Genomic DNA, 23,415 nt, shown 5'->3' on the forward strand with positions numbered 1-23,415 from the left:
TCAAGATGGCAGTGGTGGCCACCAAAACCTCACCTCTCTTCTGCATGCATAACATAATATTAAAAAGAAGAAGGGTTTTGATCCTATGGTCATGGCTACCATGTTAACTTTGACACATACAGACACACACACTGGAGGTGCCCCTGAATACAAGGAAGGTAGAGGAGGCCAAGACAGACTGCTCCAAGATTTCAAATGCCAACAGAATACATGAATTGTTTTAATAGTGACTTACATCAAGTAATAGCAAGCTACACCAAAGCAGCTGGCAATTAATATAACTTACTTCAAAAATGCTAAGCAGGGTTTGCTCTGGTTAATACTTGGATGGGAGATCTCCAGGAATCCCAGAACTTTAGGCTAAATTGGGAATTAAATAAAACCCCAGAAGAAGGCAATGGCAAACATTGCTGCATTGTTGCCACAAGAAATGACCCATCCCCTCCCATTTGCAGAATTGATTGGGAGTTGAAGTCCAAAATATCTAGTAGGCATTAGGTTCTCAATCCTGGTCCTTCAAACCACCAGGAAAAGCTTGTCTTTCAGCAGTGGCAATACTTGGAAGTACTTGGAAGAGGGTGATTGTTGGTGGGATGGAAGATATTATAATGGAGAAAGATAAAATAAATCAGGTGAATGCAAAGGTCCTTAGCACATCACAAACACTGTTTGAAGCACCCATTAGGACTGACATCAAAAGTTAGATTCATACCATGTATCTGGTGTGGGATGCATGAGAAGGGGCAAGCATGGCTCCAGTATAATCTTTAAGTGGTTTTTTTTCCCCCAAATGCTAGAACATGGATAAGCCAGGAATTTACTGTATTTTACTTTTTCTATTATTGTGATGGTTTTAATGGATTGTTGTAAACCGCCCAGAGGCCTCCGACGGGAGGAGATGGGTGGGGATAAATTAGATAAATAAATAAATAAAATACTCAAGAATTTTAGAACCCAAGAGATGCAATCAGTGTGCATGGGAGCCTAGAATTTTCTTTCTTTCTTTTTTTCCCCCTGACATGGTTTGGGGAAAATGTTTGCATTTTTAACTGTGTTTAGCCTCTGCTGTTCAGCTTTCATGGGTCTCCTGCCTCATTAAACCATGCTATCAGTTTTCAGCATTTGAAATTTGGCAGTGCAGATCCTTGGAGACACAGGTGGCTGCTTGTGGCTCATCCTTGAGTCCTGTCTCAAGACTCATTGGAACCAGGAAACTTCTTTACCAGGATCCTCAATCACAGGGATATTTGCAAGTTCATCCAAATCCTCTTATTTTCTTCCTGCCCAAACACAACCTCAGCTATGCAAAGACATGCAAAGCAGCTAGGTATGTCACGATAGCTGATGGAATGTCTTGCCTTCAGCACAGTTTTAAATCTCATGCGTGCAGACACATTTGGCCTTTCGGGCTAAGAATTCTGGAACTGGAAGTTCAGCATATCTGGAGGACTACAGGGGGAGGAAGACTTTTTTGACTACTGCGTTTGCAAGTCCAGGACGTAATCCGTGGTTCTCTATGCTGCAATGAATAAGTCTGGTATGTTTTAGTGAATACATAAATGAAATGTATCCTCATCGATATTCAGTGGCTGAAAAGGTTCCCAAATGTTACAATAGGTTCCTGAACAGCTATGACTGATTTGCAAGAAAGAGTGAAACTGTCAGTCCTTCAAGATAAACCAGGTCAGGAAACTGATGTAGCAAGAAATACTAGAACCCTAGTAACATAGCTCATAATACCTGAAGCTTGCAAGCCTAACAGCATTTCTCTTTCCCTCTTTCTTATGCCAGTTGGAGCTAAAGTGGGGCAATCTTTGGTTTCTTTCTTATGCCTTCCTGTTTTCCTGGGCTAAGCTCACGTCTTCCTAATGACAGCCACATAGTTCCTTCAAGGCCGTTTTCAGACTCCTGCAGAGGAGAAAAGAAGGGCCTCCTGCAATTATTTCTAGTCAGACTAATTCTGGGTGTTTGATTCAACAGAGAACAAAATATTTGCACTATAATAGCAACATCAGCTTTAAACAGATGGTGCATTCCTCAGTTCCATAATAATCCTTCTCCTTCTTAAGTAATCTTGGTCCTCCTTCCCCTTTGCTGTTCGTTATGGCTGGAGGAACTTCTCAGAACTAAGGTTGGAAAATAATTTCACCATGTTCCTTGCTGGGGGTGGATTTCAGTTTTTCTGTCCCATTGGACCCATGATAAATTGAGCCATAGCAGAAATGGAATCTGAGAAGTGTTTATCTTTTAGCAGGAAAAAAAAGAAGCATGTTCAAGATGCGTAACAGATGGTCACATGGAGTTTCTAGTAGGTGCAGCAAGGGATAAGCTGCCCCTGAGGAAAGCTTGGGTTGCTCTGAGCATGTAGTTCATTTCTGCTGAATACATAAAGAAAAAGGTGAGAGCTTTGGCCAGCTAGTATCTTCCAGAGGTGCATCTTCCCTCTATCCATTGTTGTACCACACATGATGGTGATTCTTGGTTGTTTTGTCATTGGGGGACTTTGGAAATCTGCTTTTTCCAAAGTATGCCACCCAGAGTCACATTTTTTTGCAAGCTGGGCAGCTGTATAAATCCTTTAATCCTTTAAATAAATACATTTGTGGACAGATATTTCAGGAAAATTCAATCATTAATCTGCCAGAGAAGAGATCTTTCCTGTAAAAGTGGAAACAACAACCGGTGGTGGATCCCCTTTGGTGGATCTCCTTAAACATAGGCTGGATGTGCAACATTTATTGGGAATGCTTCAATTTGGATTCTGGCACTGGGCAGAGGGTTGGCCTCAATGGCCTCTCCCAACCTCATGAGGTGGATCAGATTCATTCAGGTCTATACAACCCTCTTCTCTCTCCACCACTTCACAGCCTCAATATCCACTTAGCTACTGAAACCTTTAGCTTGACCCCTAATCCCCATTTCAAGTGTACCTGAATGTTTTCCTTCTTCCATCTTTTCTTCCCTATTACCCTTGATTTCTCTTCTTGTTGAAGTACAGATTGAGCAGAACTGTGTATTTTTGTTTATTTCTCTGTATAACACCACGTGCACTGATGAAATCATAATTGCCTTTGATACCATACCACATACCTGACTATTTTAAGTATTGAGGGCATACAGAACGTCAGCCCACTGTTATAACTGTGCTAGAAAACACAATAGCAAAAGAACCATTTTCTGGTCAAGAGAAGCATTTATCATATGAACCCCCTTATCGCAGCATGGGTTTGCCCAGGATCTGAACCACTTTATGTTTCACTGAGCAAATCTGATTCTTCTCTTGACTTGAAACAAAGCAGAGACAAAAAACAGAATCGTAAAGCTTTTATATACCAATGGCATGAAGATGAAGTTGTTGCCTCCGTTCAGATCTACAAACTTTTCAGTCTGAGCAAGCACAAGTTATCTGATGCCTTTCAGATAGCTTAGAAGACAATGCCTATCATCCCCTCCCATTTGCAGAATTGATTGGGAGTTGAAGTCCAAAATATCTAGTAGGCATTAGGTTATCAATCTGGCAGCCTACTCTAGTATATCCTCTTCTCGTTATTCCCATGGGCAGAAGTTTGTCTTAATCTTGAAAAAAACAGTTGCAGCTCATATTAAAATCAGTGCAATCAGCTCTTACCTGTGGAGCTGTGGTAATGCTTTATTCAGGGAGGATAGGATAAATAAGTGCTCATATGCTACTTTTAAATGTTGCCTTCTTTCATTTATGACAAACTTGGAAATGTATTTAGAATGCCCTAGTGTAGAAGTAGACACTCTTTATGCAAGATAGAACATTTTTGGTCTTGGCATAATTAGTGTTGTCACTGGGTAGGAGAAGCAAAAATTTGGTCCTTGGCAGGACACTGGATAGAAAGGGGGAAAAGGGCATGCTTTGCTGTGCATAGGTTTACCACACTCATTTTTGAAATAAAAAGAGAGATACTTTTCGTGATCATGAAGCATTTGTTCAGCAGCATGACTTAAAACAAAAGAGTAAAGTATTGGAGATTAATGCTAGGGATGAAAATGAAGGCCTCTTCCAATCCTTCTGGAAGCCCCCCCAACTATTGAGATATTAGTGAGAATGAAGTCCAGTTAGGGCAGTGTTTTTCAAACTTGGCAACTTTAAGACATGTGGGCATGTGGCTGGGGAATTCTGGGAGTTGAAGTCCACATGGCTTAAAGTCCCTGAGGTTAAGAAACAGCTACACTGGTGTAGGAATATTTACTGTCCAAGGGCAGCCTCAAGATTTGTAAAAATGTCTGTTCAGCTTGCTTCTCCCTTATCTTGGAGGGAAGTCTGGGGGCTGGAAGTGACTGGGAATTGAGGCAAGAGAAGCAGAATAGCGATTGGAAAAGGGGATACCAAATTTCATTCCCATATGGGTTTCTGCCAAGAGAATATTGCTGGCCAATAGTAGACATTAACAGTGCTTATCACTCCAGAACTTCCCCTTATTTCAAAGATTGTCTTTTCGGTCCAGACTACAGCAGAGCCCACATTTAATTTTATTTATGGATTAGTTTTACAGTAGATGTATCTCTCCCCACTCTCCCCACCCTCCAACCCTAACAGACTCTGGGCAAGGAACAAGAAACTCAAAACTAAAGTTATTCTGGGGAATACAACACAATAAACAAAAGCAGTCAGCGTGACTGACCTTACCATGCCTTCCATAATAATGTTGAAAGGGAGAATGCAAGGGGAGAAATCCATGGGAATATAAATAAATAAAGCCTAGCCATTTTGCAAAGTAAAAAATTATTCATTTGGTAATTTCTGAAAGACCAGTTGTAGGATTTGCTCCAAACAACCCCAAGCAAAATGTGCAGATTCACGAGCCTTTGCTCCTATTCGATACCTACAACGTTCACCCAACTTGAGACATAACAAAACTGAGAAATCTTTACTACCACCAACTAATCCTCATTAGTCTCCCAAAGCTCCTACATTCATTGATATTCAGGAGACTTGTCTTATTTATGGTTTAAAATTTTTACTCAATATGCAGTATACAGAAGCATTTCCCTTCAGGACTTATCCAGAATATTAAACTTTGCATTAAAGAGATCTACAGGAAAGAAAGGTAATTAATACAAAAGTGTAGAGCAGACAGGCATTTTAGCAAATTTATGATTGGCTATTCACATTTTTGTCAGAGGTGTTTGTGTATGCTTGGTTCCCCTGTGCATTACCTATTGTCAAGAGCCAGACAATTGGTTAGAAGTTCTATCAAGCAAATCAATTTTATATGTGGGTAAGGGCAAAAGCAGACTGTTGTCCATTTCAAAGGAATGAATGAATGCTGCTTCCTCTTTTGCTTTATTTCATGAAGACCCTGCTAATAACTGACCTTACTTTTAGACCACTCTAGTGGCCAACCCTCCACTGTCAAAATTTTGGAGGTGAGATTTTGAAGTCTCTCCATTTTAATTTCAGGACAGCCAAGGAGCTCTTGATGGGATTGAAGCTGTTAATCTTTGCTGTCTTCCAAATTTAATGCTTTTCTGATCCATTTAGGAGTAATGTAGCAATTTAGGCAAGTTATTAAATGTAGCCAAAGTGCTCACTCCTATGAAATAATGATACACAGAAGGTATAGTTGGATCTAAAGATAAAAATGTCCTCAATCTGAGCTCAGCTCCTGGTAATTTTCTGGACAGAACCAAATAGATCCTTGCTAAAAGAACAGAAAGAGTCTTCCATTGCCATCTCTCTCTTTTTTTTTTTAACTTCCTAGTCTAGCCTGATACTCTTTGATACTCTCCCATCCAAGTATAACCAGGCCTAATGCTGCTTAGCTTCCAAACCAAGGCAAACTCAGCCAGGTGTTGCCATGAGTTGGAAAATGTGGTAAAATGTCCACTACCACCACCCAAATATGGTTGAATGGGCTATCAGCATTTTGAAGGGCTTTTCATTTTGATTAAGATTTGAAGTGGCCCAGTTTAGAATTTTACACACACACAGACACACACACTCAGGCAAAGGAGCAGAGCAACTATTTCATGATGTCTGGTAGACCAGCATAAAGCACATTGTGGAAGTAGAATCAGTACCTTAATGGCCAATGCTAATTTCATTTCATGCACAACATTTTGGGGGGATGGTTGGTAATTTTGTCAGGATCCCTCAGCAGCTACTACCAGTTAGCAATAACAGATTAAGTGTATCAATTCAGTATCATGTGGGTCTTCCTTTCTCAAGAATTCCAAAGTCTGAAGAGGTAAAATAAGGACTGCAGTTTTTCTTGCATTTTATTTCTTCTCAATTCTCAAGTTCTTTCCACTTAATTAATGAAGACTTTTGAAAGCTTTGGGAAATTTGTATTTGATATTTCAGTAAATTAAAATCTTACCCTCTCTAGCCCCTGCACACCAGCCACGTATCTCCAGCTCCTCCTTCAGCTGAGGAGTGTTATATGGTAGAGCATTGTCATGAAGATGAATTCTTGAGTGACCAGCCCCATAAATATATCATGGTCTGAAAAATATGTCCTTGAACCTCTATGCACCCCATTGGAAACAAGCATTATTAAAAGCCCATATCTTCCATAACAGATGAGAAGCACCAGGAACACCCTTGTGCTGGAAAATGTAGATCAATGAACATTTTAATTGTGAAATTACCTAATTTGCTTATTTTGGAGCAATATGTAAATTGCCAAGTTCTACTTCAAACTGTATATTAAAAATTCAACCCACAGTGTCTACATATGGGAAATGATGCATGTGTTAAAGAAAGTTGTATATAACAAGAAAAAACTTTAACCCAGGTAATATTCAAGGAGTTCAACAGTTTTCAAAATCCCTTGGATGATCTGGATTCAATCAATATCTCTTAGACCATCTTCCTTACAGGACTGGTGAGGGCATAAGGCACATGTGAGATGAAAAACATATACTACCTTGAGATTTTTGGTGGAAAGGTGGGATACATAAATATTAAATAAAATAAAACATAGCAACCTGGTTGTTAGCGCAGGGGGAAAGCAAACTCATTATGCTTTGTTTGCTTGTTTCTCTTCCTTTTTTTTTCATGAGTGTTAGAATTTCCAAATTTGTTTGCAGATTTAAAAGTTAATCCCCATTTCTTTTCCCCACAAAAGAACTGAGGTTGCAAAAATGATACCTGATCTGAATCAGAGCAAAATGCCTTCCATCTCCAATCATTATCATAGCAGGATCACTTCTGCAATTACCCATCTCATCATTACCTATGCATGGAATTGATGCATGAAGAAAAATGTTCTTTTCTCCTCCTTTCACCCATCCTAATGACCTCTGCTGACATAAGCAAGTCAGGCCAGAGAAACCTTCGAGCACTGACCCAGGAATTGTTGATAGGAAGGAACCCAAATGATTTAATGTAATGTCTCTATCTTTGGACTCACCAATTATGAGAAATACCAATAATCAGTAGCCTGTTAAATTGAGACTTTTAATAAGATGTTAAAGTAGGAGGCAGCCTCTTAGTTTCTCTTCACTGCTTTCATTCCTGTCCAGCCAAGTACAATTTTTATAAATGGTGATTGCTGAGATCTGGAGAGCTCTGAAAAAAAGTCTTGGGTGGGAAATGTGATTTGTGGTCCACTTGCAGCACCATGCGTAAAACATATTGGCTATTTAAAAAAAAAAAAAAATTCCTTTATTGTGTTTCCTTTATCTAAAATCCATTTTTTATCTATTTCAGATGCTGGTGGTTACAACTAGATGGGTCTTTTAGCCTTAACAGATGTAGAAAGGAAGGAAAGATTTGAGATTCAGGCTACCACCCTGGACAGTTTCTAGAAAAAGTCAAAGTGGAGACTTAACACAGATCAGCTGGAATGTTAATCTCTCTGTAATTGTTCCTTCATCAACAACTGGTTTCTGATAGCATGTGGTTTCCAAGCTGCAGCCCTTGAATCTTGGAAGACCATTTCAGGCTGAAGAGAGGATGCTGGGAAGAACTCCTGATGTGCTGAGTCTTTTTGTAGTGGGTGGAGAATGAGGTAATTCTCTTCCATTCCACCTACTTAGAGTCCATGATATCTTCTCTGAATATAGAAAACCCAGACCTATAGTGAATGATCAGGTTTAAAAGTGAACCTCTAAGGCTGGGTTTTCCCCAACATACACATTTAAAATGTGTGGTTAGCTAGTTGTGACTCAGTTGTAAAAAGCAAAACAACTGGATAAGTTCAGTAAACTATGCTTAAGTGAGCCATGGATTAGTGTGCCATATGAATGTAGCCAAAGGAAAATATCCAAGAGTCATAGGTTTGGCCACTGGGCCAAGGAGCCCTGTTAAAAAGGATGTTCCTATTGCTGTAAAAAGGAAGAAGATGGGGAGGAATCACCCTCTCACTGACAGTTGAAAATTGGCAACTAGAGGTGGTTGCATTGAGATAGAGGTATGAAACCCACATGTGAAATATTGATAGTCCTTCCCTTTCTTCTTTGAATTCCTCAGATGTTGGGCTTGAGTCATGTTAAGCCATATGTGGCCATCAAACGAGAGCTGAGAACCAGGCTCAGGGCCTGAGGTGGATGAAAATAGTGATTGGAACAATATAGTTCATTCCTTCAGACCAGGGTTTCTCAACCAGGGTTCCATGGAAACCAAGGATTCCATGAGAGATCACTAGGGGTTCCCTGGGAGATCACAATTTATTTAAAAAATTATTTAAAATTAGGGCAACTTCACATTGAAAAGGTAAGTTTCATTCTTTATTTTTTAGTTAAGAACACTGTTAATGCATATATACAGGCCTACACATGAAACAAATATAATAATTTTCTAACTTCTGGCCTATATCTGAGCCTGAATGTCCAGGGGTTCCCCAAGGCCTGAAAAATATCTCAAGGGTTCCTCCAGGGTCAAAAGGTTGAGAAAGGCTGCTTCAGACAGTTGTGCAGAGATCTGTGAACTTCTACTTCTAACTAAGCATTTTCATAAGCATTTTGTCACAGAAGAAAAAAAAAATTAAGGAAAATAACAAAGTTTTGATTAGAACTTGCTCTACCCTTATCTTACCAAGCTCAATTTTCCCACAGATGTTCTATTTGAGAAGCCTCCACATTTCAAATTTCATTTTGTATAAATTTTCATTGGCATTTGGGGTGGTTTCCCTCTGCTTTCAAAAATGTACACATACAACATCTGAAATGTTGAAAGCAGTAATCTGATTGCTTTCATTATGAACTATTTTGAACATAAACAGCTAATGCCTCACAAATTCGATAAAATCAAGCTCATAGTCTTTATTGGAGAAAATAAGTTTGACTCAATGAATCCCTGTAGTTTGTCTTTCATAACTGTGAAATACATCAAACAGATATTTTAAAATCATTTGGATCATCCTATTGTCTCTAAATTATACCATCTAGTATTAGACTGTAACAATTCAGGGACCAAATCCATCCATCCAGTGTATGAAATATTCAAGTGCAAGTAATTTATTTTCATATCTTCACGAGAATGATAGGCTTTAAAGTAAAACTTTTGAGAACAAGTAAATGTATCCATAGAAATTTAATGTGTACTGTCATAAAAACTTCCCAGGCCATACAACAGGTTTGATGAAAATAACTTGGAAAAATGTGAATAGAAGGAAACATTATCTGTTTTGCAAACTATAGGATGCTGCTCTGGGGTATAAGCTCAGCCATACAATCTCCAAGCGAGAACTCTGGGGACTAGGGTTGGGGTACTATTTCAGGGGAAGATAAAAAGATTAAGAAAATGGCAGAATTTTGCACCAATTTATAATGTGTTCCTTTTTGTTACACTGCAAAATTTGGAGAAGTGCATACTTTGAAAAATAGCTCTTTTTCAGTTCATACATTGCTCTGTTGAATTTAGAGTAAATATGAACCAAACCAATTTTCCACTTTCCTTAATTATTAATATCTTTTTTATACATCTTTGATTTGCAGTTTTTAATTTTATTGTACTGTATATTAAAAGTTGCTAGCTGCTCTGAGAAATATATTAAAGGATGGGCTATACATCATTCAACTAAATGAACAAATAAATAAATGATATTTCTCTGAAGAGGGATTTGATAATTATTTTCTCTCACTATAAAACTTTTTTTTTTTTTAGAAAAGAGAGAGATTGGTTTATAGTTTTAACTTCATACAACTTTTCTTTGGAACTTACTCCCTACTATACTGGACAATTTTTGTCCAGTCTCCCACCTCCCCTTTTTGGGGAGGGTGGTTGAGAAAGTGGTGGTGTTACAAGTCCAGAGGATTCTGGATGAAACGGATTATCTAGACCCCTTCCAGTCAGGTTTCAGGCCCAGTTATGGGATGGAAACAGTATTGGTCACACTTATGGATGAACTGTGGCAGGAATGGGATGGAGGCAGTGCATCCATCCTTGATCTTCTTGACCTCTCAGTGGCTTTTGACACCATTGGTCATGGTATCCTTCTAGACCGTCTCAGGGAGTTGGGGGTGGGTGGCGTGGTCTTTCACTGGTTCGCCTCCTTCCTCCAGGACCGGTCCCAGTTGGTGTTGATAGGAGCAAGAGATCCGACCCTCGGCCCCTATTCTGTGGGGTTTTGCAGGGCTCGGTGCTCTCTCTGGTCCTTTTTAACATCTACATGAAACCACTGACAATAGCTTAAGTCCGCTGACTTCAGAATAAGCACTACTTTGCAGGCAGGGAAACAGTTAACCATAGCAGAACATGTAGAGTTGCAATTTAATGTTTTTGCTGTCATCCAACCTTTTTTATGGCAGATCCTCAAGAGAAGGGATGGGAGGATCTGAAGATCTATTTGTTTAATACATGCTAGCTTAGAAACTCTCAGAGAACCAACAGTTTTCAATCTTGCAATGTTACAGATAGAGAAAACAATCTGATCTAGTTCACAAAATGCTTCGTCTCTGGGTGGTTTTGTTTGTCCTGTTCCGGGAACCCCCATACATACCACATAATAGTAAAATTCTGCATCTGGGAAGGAAAAAAATATATAAGGCATAGATATAGGATGGGGAAAACTGGCTTTGAAGTAGTACATGTGAAATAAATCTATGTCCTTGTGAACCGCAAGTTAAACATGAGCCAGCATTGTGATGCAGCTGCTAAAAAGGCAAATGCCATTAACAGGAGGATGGAGTCCAGATCATGGGAAGTAAATGCTCCACTCTATACTGACCTGGTCAGACCCCATTTGGAGTATTGTGTCCAGTTCTGAGCCCCACAGTTCAAAAGGACAATGACAAAGAGGAGCAAGTTCAAAGGAGGACAACCAAGATGATGAAGGGTAAAGAAACCAACCTCTCTGATAATCTGAGTATGTTTAGTCTATAGAAGAGACAACTAAGAGAAAATATGATAGCAGTCATCAGATATCTGAAGGGTTTTTTCACACAGAAGGAGGAGTGGCTTATTTGCTACTGCTGCGGGGAACAGAACCAGAATCAGTAGGTTAACATTATCACAAAGAAGGTTCAGGCTAGACATCGGGAGGGCCTTCCTAACTGTACAAGCTGTCAGCCAATGGAACAAGCTGTCATGTGAAGTTATGAGTTCTCCTTTTCTAAAGGTTTTCAGAGGCTGGATGATCACCTGTCAGAGATGCTGCAATGGATCCTGCTCTGAGCAAGGGAGTTGACCAGATGACCTCCGAGGTCCCTTACAGTGCTATGATGTTTCTGTCATTTTATGAATACCATCTGTTAAATTCATGTTGCTAAGCAATCAGAAGCCAAAGAAAAGATGCCTTAAAAATGACAAATCGCATCTCTCCCAGCCTTTTGAAAGCTTCTGCGTTTGGGGATGGAAGGTGCCATTCGAAAGGCTTACATTGATCAGGGATGGATGGATGGATAATGCTTCCCTCTGGTCTTGCTGTTCAGTGGCTTTTTAATCAAACATATTACATTTAATGCTGATTTTCATGATCTCCACCAGTGCGGACCAGAGTTCCTCTTATCCATTCAGAAGAACATTGTGATCTTTCCTTTCTATGTGAGGATGGATGTATCAAATTTCACACTGTCTGAAATAATCACACCAGGAGTTCCATTAGATACTTTTCATCCAAAACATTCTGCTTATGACTCTCAGCTTTTCCAGCAATGCTGCTTATAAGGCAGAAGAGGAAAAGTCATATTTGCATATGGAACAGACAGGCTTTAATAGTGGCAGCCTCGTGTAAAAATTCACCGAAGCATTCTTTTTCCATAGGGCTTCAGTAACTATCTATATGGCCCCCATTCTTCTGGCCTTCAGGAAGAGCATCAAGACCTGGCTCTGCCAACTAGCTTGGGGATCCAAAAGTTATAGGCAGCCCTGTTGGTGGTTTTTATCTTTTTTTATCTCTTATCTTCTTCCATTTTTGTACTTTTTCTATTTTTATAATGGTTTTATAACTTTTATTTGTAAGCCGCCCAGGGTCACTTTTATAGTGAGATGGGCAGTGTACAAGTTTTATTAATAATAATAATAATAATAATAAAAATTAATAATAAAAATTATTAACACACATTCCATCTCATTATGGAGAGAAAATTGTCTGTTGCTTGCTGTGACTGTGGTACTAATACGAGGTTCATCTCGCTCAACATCCTGTTTCCACTTGTCCCCAACTTGATGCATTCCTGAAGCTGACAGGAAAGGCATAAAAGTAACATTCCTTTCACAAAAAATGAACTGCAGAAACAAAGTTCAGGCTTCTGAAACCAATCTAACCAAGTTTTGTAAGCTAAAAAGTGAAAATAGAAAGAGGAGGCAGGAAATAATAGAAAAAGTGCATTTTACATTTTAGAAAAGTTTGTTATTTTATTTTTTTCTGACTCTGCATTCGTTTGGAAACCAGTTAATTCCTAGCTTCAAAGAATGCCTCTTGTTTTTGAAGACAATAAATGTGCATTGCAGCAAGAAAGGGCCAATTAGGCATTGTTGTTGTTTATTCGTTTAGTCGCTTCCGACTCTTTGTGACTTCATGGACCAGCCCACGCCAGAGCTTCCTGTCGGTCGTCAACACCCCCAGCTCCCCCAGGGATGAATCCATCACCTCTAGAATATCATCCATCCACCTTGCCCTTGGTCGGCCCCTCTTCCTTTTGCCCTCCACTCTCCCCAGCATCAGCATCTTCTCCAGGGTGTCCTGTCTTCTCATTATGTGGCCAAAGTATTTCAGTTTTGCCTTTAATATCATTCCCTCAAGTGAGCAGTCTGGCTTTATTTCCTGGAGCATGGATTGGTTTGATCTTCTTGTCTCTTGCTATTAAGAATGATCAGTAAGATACTTTCAGGTAGCCCACCAGCAAGGTATGAAAGCAACAACTTATCCAGTTTCTTTCTTTCTTTCTTTCTTTCTTTCTTTCTTTCTTTCTTTCTTTCTTTCTTTCTTTCTTTCTTCTTTTTTTGTCTGCTATGAACTCTTGTTCTGATTCTACAGTATATGATGACATTTATTCTCAATTCCAGGTTACATTTGCACAAGATTTTACAGTGAGAGAGAAGGCTAAATTACAAACTAGTTAGAGGTTGTTAGATATAAAAAGCAGATCCCTACCTCAGGATTCCCCAAAGAGGAGGAAACCATATATTCTTCCCAATAAACACATTTTACCCAAAATACACAAACCAGGTCACCCAAGCAACCCCATTATTTCAAGCATCAGAACAATTGGCAGCATTCCAAATTACATAAAAGACAGCACAGGATTCTTGAGAAAGCTGGAATCTACTGGTAATCTGGACACTGACAACACCAGAGCACATCTGGCCATCAGGCTGAGACTTCCTACTTAGCCCAAATAACTTTATCTTTGATAGCACTACATTTTTGTTAGCTGTGGGGGCTGGTTTGTAAAATTTATTTGGACCACCACTCAGTTTAAAATAGCTATACACCCACTATAAGAGAAACACAACAATACAAAGATGAGAACAAAACCTTGCCAACTCTTCCCCCACATTTATAACAACGACTCCATTACAGGCCCACACAGCATCACCTACAATGCTAGAAGTGCCTTCAGATTCTCATCCTCTGATATGATACATTCAGGAGAGATGGGCGGTGATAGAAATTTGAAAAATAAATAAATAAAAATAAAATAAATACATGTCATCATGTGCCAACATTGCCTTTCCAGATTCTACAGGGGACAAAGTAGCTAACCCTTACCCTTACCCTGTGCAAGATAATACATGGGCACTAGTTGGACATCAGAGCTCACAACAGCAACAAGACAGTGGCACAGTTCAGCCTGGCAGGCCACTTCCTCATTGACCTCAAAATAGGGATAGAAACAGAGAAACTTGTCCACCACTATATAATAAGTGTCAATTAAATTCCAATCCAGTAAAAAAATCCAATCCATTCCAGAAGACTTGAACAGGGAGAGTGGATTTTTAGCCCATTAAGTTTGCAAACTGATAAGGTAACACGCAGCCCCCACCCCCCTCTATGAGAACTTATTCCCAATCTCAGCTATTGCATAAACCCATTATCACCCCCTTCCCTCCTTTTAATTCTCTATACTTATCAACATGTATCCAACCTTCTCTTTGCCTCTGATCCAGTGAGCTGCTGCTCATGAAACCTTCTGCCTCAATAAAGTCGATCAGTTTGAAAGGTGCTACCAGACTCCATGTATTCTAACTTTGCAAAGGAAAGAAACCTTAAAAGTACCTTCACATCCATTAATTCCATATTCAAGTAAGCCAGAAAATTTCATCTCATCCCAACATGAATCCTTACCTGCTACTGAAACTTTGGCTGTTCGACTGATGATGGCTCCAGTTCCTTCTAATGATGCTTCACATTGATAAAGGCCTTCATCAGGTTTATGATGTCTGGAATGGACAATATTTTGTATCAAAAGAGATCCATTGGAAAACTGTTGTCTTCTCTCATCCACTGCCAAGTTTAAGAAGACTCCATCCTTCTTCCATTTGATTACAGGAAATCCTTGATCTGATTCTGCAGTGCAGTTGAGCAAAACATTACTTCCCCGTGTGGTAACGGCATCTGAAGGCTCAATCAGGAAGTGCAATGTCGTAAATCCCAAAATCTGTGTACCTGTTGGGATTAATAGCCAAAAATAATCCAATTAGTCATATTGGGAAAGGAAAGTCCTGTTCCTGCCAGATGAATATTATCACCAAAATAAGAAACTTTCCTGAAATTCATCTTTTTAAGAAAATCCTTAAAATGTCCATTGTGGTTTTGCCTGGTCAGGAACGTTAAATTCAATATTGATTCTAATTTTAGGAAGAAATCTCACCACAATTTCAGGTTGTCAATCAAAATAATCCCCTACTTAAACATAAGTTTCTGTTTCTAACCATAATGAAAGGAAAATGAGGAAACATATTATGATGTCACTTGTGGATGTGGCATCACACATAAATGTGCAAGGGAAAGAGTTTACACTGCAACAATATGAGATTGTTTCAGCACTCTCCACACACACACACATTCTCTCTTGGATACTTATGCACCTAAACAAAATTTAAATTCTCCTTGGCTTTGGGGAAAAAAAATGATGGCATCTTTCCTAATGCTCTTTAAGGTAAAGCAGTATTTCCAAAACACACTTAGTCAAGTATGTATTTGCATTCTACCAACTGTGCAAACAAAATAACAACGAAAGAGAGACTAATTTGCAGTTTCAGAATTCAACCAAACTCCCCAAGGCCTTTGAGTTTCCAAATCTCAACAGCATTTGCAAAAGAAATAGCATCAAATTCATCTAAAGCAGATGCCTAACAACATCTTAAGATCTAATTCTCTTTAGAGGGTTCAGCTTGGCTTCCACTCTTAAGTGTTTTATTACTTCTGTCTTAGTCCTCTGCACATAGAAGAATTTAATCCCCAAAGGATATCAATTATTCAACAGTTTACTTGAATGAACCAATTGACAGGGAAGGTGAAGCAAATTTTGAATGCCACGGAGTCCCACCCCGTAATATATACCTGATTATATGATGTTCTTTTCAGTTTCACAAAGCTCAGTACAAGAGCATTTTACAATTCTGAAATGCAAGAAGGTACCAAGAAAGGCACTAAGATCTTTAGTATCCTCTGTACAGGCATACCTTGTTTTATTGCACTTCTCAGATACTGTGTTGTTGTTTTTTACAAGACCCTCCACCAGCAAAAAGATTATGACTCGTTGAAGGCTCAGAGGGTGATGAGCATTTTTTAGCAATAAAGTATTTTTAATTAAGGTATGTACATTGGGTTTTTTCAGACATAATGCTGTTGCATATGTATATAGTGTAGGCATAACTGTTATATGCACTGGGAAACCAAAAAAATTGTGTGACTCGCTTTATTGCGATATTTGCTTTATTGCAGTGGTCTGAAACCGAATCCACACTATCTCCAAGGTATGCCTGTACTGAGATTTCTCACAGACCTGTCAAGATTTTCTAAAATGATTTGTGTGTGTGTGTGTGTGTGTGCGCGCACACACCTTTGAGTCAGGGTTGACTCCTGACAACTGCCTGGAAAAGTCCATGCAGTTTTCTTGGCAAGACTTCTTGGGAAGTGATTGCCTTTGCATTCTTCTTCCTAGGGCTGAGAGAGAGGGACTGGCCCAAGATCACCCAGCTGGCTTCATGCCTAAGGCAGGACTAGAACTCTCCTATCACGCCTGATTGGCTCTTGGGCTGAGAGAGAGGGACTGGCCCAAGGTCACCCAGCTGGCTTCATGCCTAAGGCAGGAGTAGAACTCATGATCTCTAAGTTTCTAGGCCACTGTCTTTAACCACTGCACCAAACTGCCTCTCTAATATGATACATCAACACCTAAAATGAGAGTGTATATTTAGATGAAGAAGTCAATAGGAACAAATATTTGAAGGGTATGATTTTTACATTTTCTGACTGTATCTGCACAACCTGGAACATTGTATAAATCCAAATTAGCTATCTATTAGTTTTAAACTTTCTTGAATATTCCAACCCAATTCTCAGCTTCATATTGCACCAAAACATATATTTAAAAGATGACTTTTTAAAAATAAAAAGTACTTTAAACAATGCATCTTCCAATATGTTTTTTAAATGTGGCCTTTCTGTTGAAAGTTTCAGATTTTAATGGGACAGAAGAGACTGCGGGTGAATACATGCAAAAATGAAATGAGCTAGATTGATTTAGGGGAAACCGTGTGTAAATTAGTTCCATTTAGTACTCCACTCCACTTGCAGGAGGGTACCGTCAAGATGCACATGCCTTCATTTCCACAGCCGTGTTACTTTGTGCAATATGTATTTTAAATGTATACCTCCAAAGCATCCTAGCATATATTGCTGTCCTGTGGCTGACTGACTAACTTGTATTTTATATCTTTCCCCTTTTCACCTTTGCTGAATCTCCCCTTGCAGAAGGGAAGGATTGCTTAAACAAGCTATCTCTTCCAGAACTGCTCTTCTCTTCAGCTCAACACTTCCCTAAAAGGTCCTAGCCACAGGTTAATTAGCACCTTTGGCTAGCTTGTGCTGCTATCTGAAATTGACAAAGACCCTAATCAGTTTCACCTAGGGGCTCTCTTAAGTGGCTCCAAGCTTGCATTCCTTTCAATGGGTTTCCCCCATTGTGTACTTGAAGGCATTCCCTTTAATGTGTGTTCTCCCATGGTGTACTGGCTTACTTTCTTGTCATCTCTTCCTCTTCAATGAATGTAAATATAAACATTAATTTCCCCTTGCTAGTTATCCCAGGACCGGGATGAGGATTCCAAAGGGATCTACCCCCTTTTCCCAGCTTCCTGGTGAGTCGAGTTCCAGGACCTGAACCTTCCCCGCCGTTAGGGCTCACCCAGCTGTTTGGGATCATCTCTTCCTGATGCTGTAAGTATTTGGGTGCATTTCTTAATAAACCTTTCTTAAGATTTACCACCAACCTGGCGTCTCCCTTGGTGTTCTATTTCTTCAGTATCCGACCTGCAAATTCTAAATTAAGTGTCGTCACGCAGATGAACAGAGACAATTGCTAAGTTCTTTAAGAATAGCGTTGCAATTACATAATCTCAAACGTAATTATCAGCCTGGAGCCCTTATTGGTGAAATCCAAGTTCCAGGTTCTGAAGCACTAACAAAACATGTCTTTCAACCAAATTCCAGAGACATATTTTGAAAAGTAGACATAAGACTCTGAAGGGATGTTACATCTTTCCCACCACAAACCCTATAATTCTTAGACAAACTGTCTACAGTCTTACCAAAAGAAAACAATCTCCTTATTTTGAAACAGTGGCACTCTCTTGCTTTCAGTACATCAAGTACATAAAGTCACAGGAGTTAAACAAAGATTAACTCTCTTTTGATGCAATTACCCCTGCCACTGAGCTGCAATTTCAGTTATTCATATGCAGTCAAAAGCTACAGTTACCTGAAAATTGCTTTGGTATATGATGCTTAACAGCTTGAATAACTGGTGAACATTTTTTTAGAATATGGAAGAAATTGAAACCTTCTCTGAAATATAGTGCCTGGAAACTCCAAAGTATTCCAGCCATGAAAATACAAGTGGCAGGTATCATTGGGTTATATATGACAGGAACAATATGAATTCTATCCTACAGGTTGCTGGGAGCATGATCAAGCCATCCTTGTAGTTCCTCTTACAAAGAAGAGTTATCAAGTTCCAACAGCCCTTATCAGTTGAAGTCAAGAATCAACAAGGGAAACAAGATGACTATTGTATAATTTGTAGATGCAACAGCTAATTAAAAGTGGTTTTAGACCTAATTTCCAGGCAGGTGACTTTGATATATTTGGCTAGGGATCTTCTGAAAAATTTCATGAAACCAACTGTAATGGTATGTGGGAATGACCTTGGGAGACAGGGGGAAGAGCCTCAGCTCACATAAGAGGCAGCTCAGCCTGCAGAAGGAATGGGGAAGTGGCAAATGTCTGAGCCTGTGAAGACAACGGGAGAGAAATGTATTTTCAGACCTGCAAGGTTCTGTTAATGTAACCTTACAATAGTGTAGAATTAGTTCATCTGGGCCTGCTTCCTATCTGGACTATCTTGCAAGGCTGACACCATCAGAAATGCACACTACGTTTTTTGTTTCATTACAAAGACTTCCTGCATAATTATTCTTTGCAGGTGGGGGGGAGGTATTTCTGTTTCTGTTTTTCATTTTTGTTCTGCAGTCTTCTCAGTGAGGATGCCCAGAACAAATCATGTTCAAATATAACCTATCATTTGGAACAGCCATAGATCTAAGAAAGATTCCATTAATTAAAACACCACTTTAAACCAACTGTCTTAGGAGACACACCACTAATATGACTTGATCTAAGGATCTATGTTTTTCAAGCAAGTTGGGTTAACGCTTCTATTAATGTAAGAGTATCTGCAGTTTGATGGAACAGTGTTTTGAATAAGCCATCTTCCCCCAGTTACATGAAATTAAGGAGCATCTTGAATAGTCCATGACTTTTTAACTGCTACCTAAACCTTCATAAAGAGGTAAAAATGTTGTCCCTGTTTCTTCCAGGTTTCATTATCTACTAGAAACAAATATAATCTGTACAATCTCTTTGCACTATAGCTTTCAGATTCACTGTTTTATTCCTTTCAGTGAGCCAAGTAAGCGTGTTCATGTGTGTAACTATTTGCCAGAAATTTTCAGGCAATTCTGGCATACATTAACTTCTTTAAGTCAGAAAACAAGGCGACTAAAAGAAACTGGATTTCTTGCCTGAGTTTTGAACAGAACATGAGCAGACCTACCATGAGAGTCAGTATGGTGTAGTGGTTAAGGCATCAGGCTAGAAACTGGGAGACTGTGAGTTCTGGTCCAGTCTTAGGCACAAAGCCAGCTGGGGTGACCTTGGGCCAGTCACTCTCCTCAACCCTACGAAGCAGGCAATGGCAAACCACTTTGGAAAAACTTTGCCAAGAAAACTGCAGGGGCTTGTCCAGGCAGTCTCCAAGAATCAGACATGGCTGAATGAATAATAAAAAAGACCTACCATACCTAAGCTACACAGATCTGGATGACTGCTAAATGGTAGCAATGAGACATGGAAAATCTTAATTCTTTGCTGCCATCTGACTTTAGTCTGGATGATGCTGCTAGATATGGTAGACCTAACAGTAGGTTCCAACCAGACTTTGCTACACTTTCCATCTTTGCTACATCTGTCTCCATCCTCCCTTCATAAGATTTCCTTGAGTCTGTCCTCTCTAAAGACCCTCTGATAGTTGACCTTAAAATGGCAGCAACATCTGATGCTGCATCTCTCATATTTTGGGCATTTAGTTTATCTTATCCTCAAGGCTTACCATATAGCAAAAGGAGGGACCATCATTCAATTCCACATTTGCCTGATAGCTTTTTCCCCCCGCCAGAAATAAGTACCTTTGAATAGAAGTATCTTATATTTTCTGAGAAAATAAAAGGAAGTGGAGAAAAATTGTAAATGATTGCAGATATCACTGCTGAATACTTTAGAAGATTAGCCATTACTGGGGAAGAGCTACTTACCTTTAAAATCTAAACTGAATTTCTTACTTTTTTCTTTCCTTCTCCACACTCTTCCAGATATATCCCTATTCCTATCTCTTTCTCTTTTTTTTCCTTCCTAGTGCAGCTTCCCATTCCTCCCACCCCATTTCCATTCTGTTTGTTATCCATCCATCCATCCATCTATCCATTCATTCATCCATCCATCTATATCTGCTTGAAGAATAAAGATGAATAATGTTTTATTGCTTATCTGGTATAAGCGATTTGTATGTATGAGAAAATGGGTGGTATGTTCAGGGAGGAGATCAGTGTATCTCATAAATGGGGTAACTAATTTTAATCAGTAATTATTAACCTAATTAATATTTAATGCTTTGCCTTAGCCCAGCACTTTTGGGTTGGCTGGCTGGTATGTATGACACACAAGTGAGTGAAACATATAATTTATTGGAAGAGGCCTCAGTCAATGATTTTAGATGGAGTTGCCAAAGCTACAACTCTCCAGAAGTTTTGTCTGCATTTGCCTTTTTTTTAAACAGCCTCATGTGGCACAGAGTGACATGCGGCAGTATTGCAACTGAAACTCTCCCCGCGACCTGAGTTCGATCCCGGTGGAAGCTGGAGTCTCGGGTAGCCGGCTCAGGTCAACTCAGCCTTCCATCCTTCCGAGGTTGGTGAAATGAGTACCCAGCTTGCTGGGGAAGGTGACGACTGGGGAAGACAATGGCAAACTACCCTGCTATAGTCTGCCAAGAAAATGTAGCAGAAGTGGTGTCCCCCCAAAGGGTCAGACATGACTCGGTGCTTGCACAGGGGACCTTTCACTTTTTACCTCACACCCCTTTTTAAATACCTACTCTTCTTTTTGGGGAGATAATCCTAAATTCATCCATATCTTCCTTTGAGTAAATATGCCAGTAGCACATTTTTTAACATAAAAGGTGTTGGATTCTACTAGTGCCCTCCCAAATACATTGAATAATTGGAGTTCCCAGGATTTCCAGTTAACATAGCTAAGATGGAGAAGGCTGGAACAAATGGGATCACTGGTAACTCCTGGAAAAAGGTTTCCTGTATTACCAAAAGATTTTTGCCATCTAGCAATTAATAGCAAATGCTTCCTGCATTTGTGAGTAACAGTCAACACTGAAGTTCTTTGGCCTTTAAAACTCTGCATGTCAGGATCAACATTAATTTCAAACTATTTCATGTATAAAAGAAGCCCACAAAAAGAAGGTGAGATAGAAAGCCTACTATCAGAAAATGCAGCTTTGTTGACTATCGACAGAAAAGAACTGTGTTCTGCTTTATGTCTATGGCAATTCCTAGCTCCATTTCCAGAAAGTGCACTGGGGGTGGTTATGATGGGCAACAGAACAGAACAAAACAAAAAAAAACAAACAAACAAAAACAAAGATCATGGCCTCTGAAAGGATGAGGTTCATATTATAAATTTTCATGGCTTAGAACCCATTTTGTCCAATGTATTTAAAAAGCATTGCCCCCACTGGGCTTACAGATCCCCCCACAAAGGACTGAAGAGTTGGAGAAGGGGTAGGGAAAGATTGTTACAAAGGGAGAACAGAAGACAAATATACACTGTATTACAAATATATGTTATTCCACAGGGGCCAGCATAGATAAACTGAGAACCAGTCAAAGTGGCTGTAACCTACTTCCAATTCATAATGAATTGGTATAGCCAAAGAAAAAATGCACATAAAGATTTGGATATTAATTTGTCACCAAATGCATGCATACATTAATTTATTAATTTATACCCGAATTGCACATGCACACACCCCTCCCCAAACAGCATGGAACAAATGTTAAAATCCAACCAGATAAAAACTAAAGCTGGAACGGCATATTGTTAATGAAAGCAGTCTTCCAGTCATGATGGTGCTGTGGCCAGACCCCTATCTTCATTCTCTGGCATCTTCCTACAATTTATAAATTGATAATGTTATGCTGCCTGCTAATATCAGAACCATAAACAAAATGACTATTTTGATTGACAAGCAGGGTTTGTTAGTTACCTATCTGGATGGGATCTTGGAAAGTTCTACCACCTTCTTTTTCCCCTAAAGTGACTATGTGAGCAGCTGATGAAAAGACATGAGAGCTGTTCAGCTCAAGACTATAAAACATATAACCGCTACTAAAGACAATTTTGTATGTTCTAAAATGGAAGTGACCAGAACAGAATGTCTCAGCTGGAAGATCGTGGGAAGTCAGTGAATGCATTTAAAACTGATTGACTAGAAGTGGTCAAGACTCTTCAGGATCAAGTAAAGAAGCTTTGATACCAGAAGTATTTGATCTCCTGGAAGATTATAAGCTTCTGTAGATACTTGACATTTTACTAATCCTTCCCAACAGGAAGAGAGCTTTCTTTCCTCTGCATTTAGGAATTGCTTTTAGCTAGATTATTTGATTTCTCATTCTTTGTCATCTAAAGTTAAAGCATGCAATGTGGACACCGTTAAAAATTGACTTGCTTCCATGAAGTTTATTGCTCTATTTCATGAAAAATTGCATATATTCTTTAAATGATCCTTTAATGTATCTTTGCTACATGATAAAATGGAATAGGAAATAGCGGAAGGTGTTATTTTGTACTAACAGGGACTCAGTTATGTTACTGTCTTTGGTATGGGAAACCACTAAAGCATTTATATGAGGTTGCATTATAGCATAGACTTCATATGAAAAGAATCAACAGTTGGTTAAAATTGAATGTTTAGAGAAAAAAAAAATAAGGAAAACTTATTGCTTTATGCATCCCACTTATCTCCAGACTGATATACTGTAGATCTTAGGCCTTTGCTAAATATGAATTTAACAAGCTTTATGCATCTAAAACAGACTTTTTGTTGCACTTCATATGGCAACAATAATAGGAAAAGGGAGAGAAATCTAGTAAGTTATTGGCTTTTAAACTTAATTTAAGCAATATAATATTGCACATCTATTTG

General features: G+C 39.1%; 1 protein-coding gene across 1 annotated transcript in view; it reads right to left on the reverse strand.

Annotated features, from left to right (window-relative positions):
* DCC (DCC netrin 1 receptor) overlaps positions 1-15,137 on the reverse strand; it is a 652,649-nt gene extending 637,512 nt beyond the window's left edge. Inside the window, exons 1-2 of the mRNA XM_063293179.1 lie at positions 15,110-15,137; positions 14,706-15,026 (exon numbers count right to left, since the gene is read on the reverse strand). Coding sequence (XP_063149249.1) covers positions 14,706-15,026; positions 15,110-15,137 — 349 coding nt within the window. The remainder of the gene's footprint in view (positions 1-14,705; positions 15,027-15,109) is intronic.
* Positions 15,138-23,415: the final 8,278 nt, after the last annotated feature.

Source organism: Candoia aspera, chromosome 2 (genome assembly GCF_035149785.1).
Source record: "Candoia aspera isolate rCanAsp1 chromosome 2, rCanAsp1.hap2, whole genome shotgun sequence".
Taxonomy (NCBI): domain Eukaryota; kingdom Metazoa; phylum Chordata; class Lepidosauria; order Squamata; family Boidae; genus Candoia; species Candoia aspera.